At 36.1% G+C, this 5,259-nt stretch overlaps 1 protein-coding gene across 1 annotated transcript; it reads left to right on the forward strand.

Annotated features, from left to right (window-relative positions):
• Positions 1-1,509: 1,509 nt before the first annotated feature.
• Positions 1,510-3,504, forward strand: LOC112457664. The gene is made up of 4 exons (XM_025020842.1): positions 1,510-1,856; positions 2,363-2,507; positions 2,753-2,824; positions 3,127-3,504. Exons 1-4 carry the CDS (start codon positions 1,801-1,803, stop codon positions 3,256-3,258), a joined length of 405 nt encoding a protein of 134 aa, XP_024876610.1. The 5' UTR covers positions 1,510-1,800; the 3' UTR covers positions 3,259-3,504.
• Positions 3,505-5,259: the final 1,755 nt, after the last annotated feature.

Genomic DNA, 5,259 nt, shown 5'->3' on the forward strand with positions numbered 1-5,259 from the left:
ACATTATTGTGAAATCTGACTTATGTCCATTTCTACAAATGTAGATTAACTTTAATCCCGGTTTAGTTGATTTTTTATCTTTTACTAGTCTTAAGAATTAGAAAAGGATAATAAGTAAGTTAAACGAGATTAAAGTTAATCTATATTGGATAGAAATAGACATTATTGCGTTTATAATATTTTCTGATTTCCACCAATGTAGATTAACTTTAATCTCAGTTTAATTTATTTTTATCGTATTTTAATTCTTAGAACTAGATAAAGATAAAAAGTAAGCTAAACCGAGATTAAAGTTTATAAACATTGCTTAGAAATTGATAGAAATGGACATTATTAGAGGGCAACTTCGAAGGGCGATTAACTTACTAATGCAGCATTTTTTAGTATTTTATGAGAATTGCAGTATTTACTTCTGATTATATGTAATAACTTTATTTTGATAGAATTGTTCATTCTTTTATTGTATAATACCTGCGAAAAAAACTAAATTTACTGACAAAGAGAAGTGGGACGCTTTTTTTAAAACACTTGAATACTTGAGCTAAAGACGAAGAGACATTAGTGTAAAAAAAAAGTATATTGTAAATGAATATTTTTTAAGGGAGAGCGAGTGTTTTGCGAAAATTTTTCTTTATCTGAAACCGATCGTATTTCGCGCACAAAAAATATATCTCTTGGAAATAATAACACTTTGTGCTTTTGTATTAATTCGAATGTATAATTCCGGTCTCTCATAAGGTTTTGTATTTGTAGAGAGAAAATTATCATACGCAAATAAACGTATGTTTCCAAAAAGCTATCGTTTTTCGCTGTGCTCAACATAAACGCTTTTCACTGATGTTGTTTTATACATGTTATACATATCGTTATTCTCTGTAAAATTTACGATAAACTCGATTCAACGCGTTAATGTACGTTAATGTACATTAAAAGCTGCGATGATAAAATACTAATTAACTATCTAAAAGAGGCAGGTGTATAATATATTGAATATTTCAAACCTAGCATATCATTTTCCATTTTTGAATGCTATTTATTTACTCATTTATTTATACCGTAATTATATTCTATCTATAAATTCTCTCTCTTGGAAACCAAGTATTCCAGATATATCATCTTCCACTCTCAGATGCCATTACTCTTAGTTATTTATATATCGCGGTTATATTTTCTATAGATTCTGCGACTAATTGCAGTCGTTTTTCAAGAAAAGTTCTTCGAGAGGCGGCTGAAGTTTTGAAGTTACAAAACGATCAGGGAACATTTCTCGGGGAAAATGAGCTTCGAAAGGTGCAAACAAGTGCGCAATTTGGAACGGACGCGACGCGAAGAAAAAGTTGATCGATAAAATGCCAAAACAACGTCATCGCCTTGCGTGCAACCGTTTAATGGCAGTTCGCCCGCGTTAATTACCGGAATTTCACGTATATTTTTCGCCTTGATCGGTAACGCTACGCCTACGAGACGAATGCGTGCGCGTTAGCGTTCTCGGATTACATCGCTGTCGCAATGGTGATTATCTCTGTGGGAACGTCGCGCTTGGGTATCGAGCATCGAGTAAAATTCGAACCACTGCGAAGAGGACGCCGGCAACTAACAATGGTATCGCGTGATTACGCGTGCATTCCGCTGCGTGCACTTACATACGAGCAGGAGAGAATAGAGAAGTGGGGAGAAGGGTGGGGAGAAGAGGATGATTACGCAAGACTACATATGCCGCATGTCGCTCGATCGCCTGATGATAATCGCGGGTAAGGTTTATTCGTGACGATCTCGACGTGAGGTGTGAATTGGAGCGCAATGGAAGCTGCAGCGGGACGATTTCTTCTCCTGATGGCAATCTTGTCTCTCGCGACGTAAGATAGTGACGTTATGAATATTTAAATATTTCTGCTTGTGAAAGGACCCATTATAAATTTTTTAACATATCAAGTTATGATTGTAATTATAATTATATTATAATTATAATGTAACTATAATTAATATCTTATAACTTATAACTACAATAGACCTCCATATATTAAAATGTTTCTATCGTGTTATATGAACCAGTGTTACATGAGGATTTACTGTATATAACTAAATTATAAATGTATTTCGAAGATATATATCGAAAGTGCAAAACAGATGCATTTATTAATGCAATTAACCTCGATAATATATGGATAAAATGGAAATAATCTTTCACTTTAGTCACGAAGTTATTAATCTAATGTAAAGCACATGTTCCTTTCTCTTGGGAATGATTAATTAATTCGCAAATCCAGTAAATTTCTTTAAAGTGTATAATTTTATTCTCACAATTGATCTCACGATTGATTATTGCGATATTGTACTTAAAAAAAATTGTACCCTATACCAGACAAGAGGAAATCGCGGAGGGTGCGTGCAGTTGCGCGGTGTTCCCTGTTCCGGGAACGAAGTCGATAATAGAGCACACGCTGAAATACAATGTGAGCTGCAATGAAGAAGGCGCTGAAAAGTGTCAACAATTATGTATCGCCTTAGTGAGTATACCTTCATACTATTTCCGTACCATTTCCGCTGCCTGTTTTATACATCATTTCTTCATTGACTGCGAAAAACGTGTTACTTATTTTTTAATCGGGAATATACGTGTGTTAAATAATTTTAGACAGCAATCAGTGACACACGCTCGAGCACGTTAGTTAGCGGTTAATCGAAGAAAATAAAGAAGTACTGAAACTAATTAAGAAATGATGTCAAAACTGATATACGTTTCCGTGTTTAGGCTGAAGGTTCTCGAGATAAGACACCAATGCTGATTTGCGAGAAACAGAATGTGCATGTCGAAAATTTGAAGGTAAGCGGTATAATACATTTTACATACGTACGTGAGACAAATCTCGTTTAAAAAATTCAGAGTAGAAAAAAGCTTCTCTTTGCACGTAATCTTTATCTTCATGAAAAAGCGAACAGTGACGCATAAACACCGATTGGGGTCACGTGTGTAAACGGGAATAATAAAACCATATTATTTCGCGCGAATGAGACACGATTGCATCGCTTCGGTTATTTCGTTCTTTTGATGTTTTTTTTTTAGGTGGTAATTTTCACAGTAATAGAACGACGCGTTTTGTTATTTCATCTTTTTGCTTTTCACAGGTGGCCGTATATATGAAATCGTGTAACACGGCTCTGTGGACACTCACTGGTTTGGAGAGCATCGAGCCCATTTGCTGTCACGAAGGGAAGGCAGTTATTTGTGACGAGGCGATGTCGATAATAGAGAATTAACGAGCTCTCGCATCCAATTCATTATTCTCCGCTTATTTTCACCACCAACGGGTATATCTTACTATTGATTACATAATAACGTGCGCGGTGTAATTAATACAAAATACACCACTGTCTGTTATGTTAACACCATTATACGCGTATTAATTTCTAGCTTGATATTTTCGCAATTAGTAATTTTCTGCAGATTTATAAGATTATCGTAAGAGTATTATGTACAAATAATAAAGTACGCAAACAACAATAGCAGGTCGGAATTTATGTAGAATTCAAAGAATGCCGTTTCGGGAGCACTACCCGATATGCATTTATATCCTTTGTTCTCCTCACAAAGCTCGGATGCCGAGACTGAGACTGCCAAGAAGTCTATCTGCCATTGAAGTCTCTATACAAATGCTAAAGCTCGAGCTTAAAATACAATAATATCGGTACTAACACAGTTCCGAAATGCCTGACTTTTCGCACAACGAAAAATTTATTTGCGCCCGTCAAGTTTATATCCTTATAAAGTAATCATGCAAGTTAACTTTAATTTACGAATGATAATAAATCATCAATGAAGAATAGAGGCGGAATTTATTTTACAAATAATATATATTTTTAGCAAAAAAAATAACTTAATTATCATTAAGAAAGGATTTATTTTAAATAGAGAATCAGGTGTACCATGCACTAATTCGCGACAATTAATTTTACGAATCCTGCTCGGCAAGTTTAAAGTTTTTCCTTAATAAAATATTGCTCGGAAAAATTACTCTATATAATTTGCGATATAAATTTAAGAATTATTAAAAGTTTCACAAGCTTATATACAACTACTTAAATTGAAAAGTTTCTCTCAAATCTTTACATTTCAAGGTTATTATTTAAAAAACTCGCAAACTTGCAACAAAGCGATGTTTTCTCCCGTGGTCTTTCCATTTAATCCTGTTTCAGGTTTTCAATTTGCCAATTCAATTCAATTCTACGTTCTCTTTTTCTACCATTCTTTTATCTATCACGAAAGCAAGCCGAACAAAACAATCTCTAATAGACATCTAATAAAATCAAATAGAAAGCACTTACAGACACTTCAATTCTTCACCAGATGTGTATATTGGATTCTGATGCCTTATATAAAATTTTAATTAGGTTTCTGCTTTATGTTACAAATTTAATATACAATAAAAATAATTAAACAGCTTCTTTTACCGCAGTTTTTAAACGATACAAAACGAAACGTGCGTTCAATAGAAATACACTGCTCTCCACATTTTTCCACGATATTACAAGCTCCGATTATCGGCAGAGATTTAATCCTACTTGTGCTCTCGCGTATCTAAAAGTCAAAGCTCAGTTCGAGGCCGAGCACGCTTGAAAGGATTACATATACGGTATTTGTTCGCGGACCCGAATCTTCTTTCGCTGAGTACAAACGCCACGGCCGATTGTACTGGGTGTATCGTCAAATGTGGAAATCGTGCGTGCCTCGACGAAGTCGATTCTCTCTTCGACAGTGATTCCATCGGACTCGTTAGTGTCTAATCGAAAAACGTTTTAGCGTTAGGAATAACATTAAGGGTCGAAAGCTTACGCCCGATCAGGTCTCAAGTGACAGAGATATAATGAGATCTTGCTTCTCAGACAATTTCCTCTTGCCCTAACGGGGATTTAATCGGCTCAAGCGCGGAAATATTGAACTCGCGTAAGCATCAATAAACGATCGTCTTCGATGAAAGTTTCGCCGAGGCGGAACAATGGATTTCAAAATTACGTTTCGAGCGTATTCGAATTCGCGCGTTCCATTCCATCCCGTATACGTCAAGCCGATCTCCGATCGAGGAACATGAACGCGGCCGCGTCCGTTGCACACCGAGACTCGAGATACCTTCTATTTCGACGATGGCGTTCTCAGAGTCTTGTCCCAGAAGCCGCCGCCATTGAACGGACGGTTTGTTATCTCTTTCCCGTCTCCACCCTCGACTTCCTGAGGACGGGTCCTCCTCCGAACTCCAACGGGCT

This window comes from Temnothorax curvispinosus, unplaced genomic scaffold (genome assembly GCF_003070985.1).
Source record: "Temnothorax curvispinosus isolate PA1 unplaced genomic scaffold, ASM307098v1 QBEX01008056.1, whole genome shotgun sequence".
Taxonomy (NCBI): domain Eukaryota; kingdom Metazoa; phylum Arthropoda; class Insecta; order Hymenoptera; family Formicidae; genus Temnothorax; species Temnothorax curvispinosus.

What these genes read in the sequence shown, in the direction of transcription:
- LOC112457664 (XM_025020842.1), top strand. Translation starts at nt 1,801, where the DNA reads ATGGAAGCTGCAGCGGGACGATTTCTTCTCCTGATGGCAATCTTGTCT. An exon ending in GCAATCTTGTCTCTCGCGAC is followed by an intron (nt 1,857 to 2,362) that starts GTAAGATAGTGA and finishes ACCCTATACCAG; the next exon opens with ACAAGAGGAAATCGCGGAGG. An exon ending in AACAATTATGTATCGCCTTA is followed by an intron (nt 2,508 to 2,752) that starts GTGAGTATACCT and finishes TTCCGTGTTTAG; the next exon opens with GCTGAAGGTTCTCGAGATAA.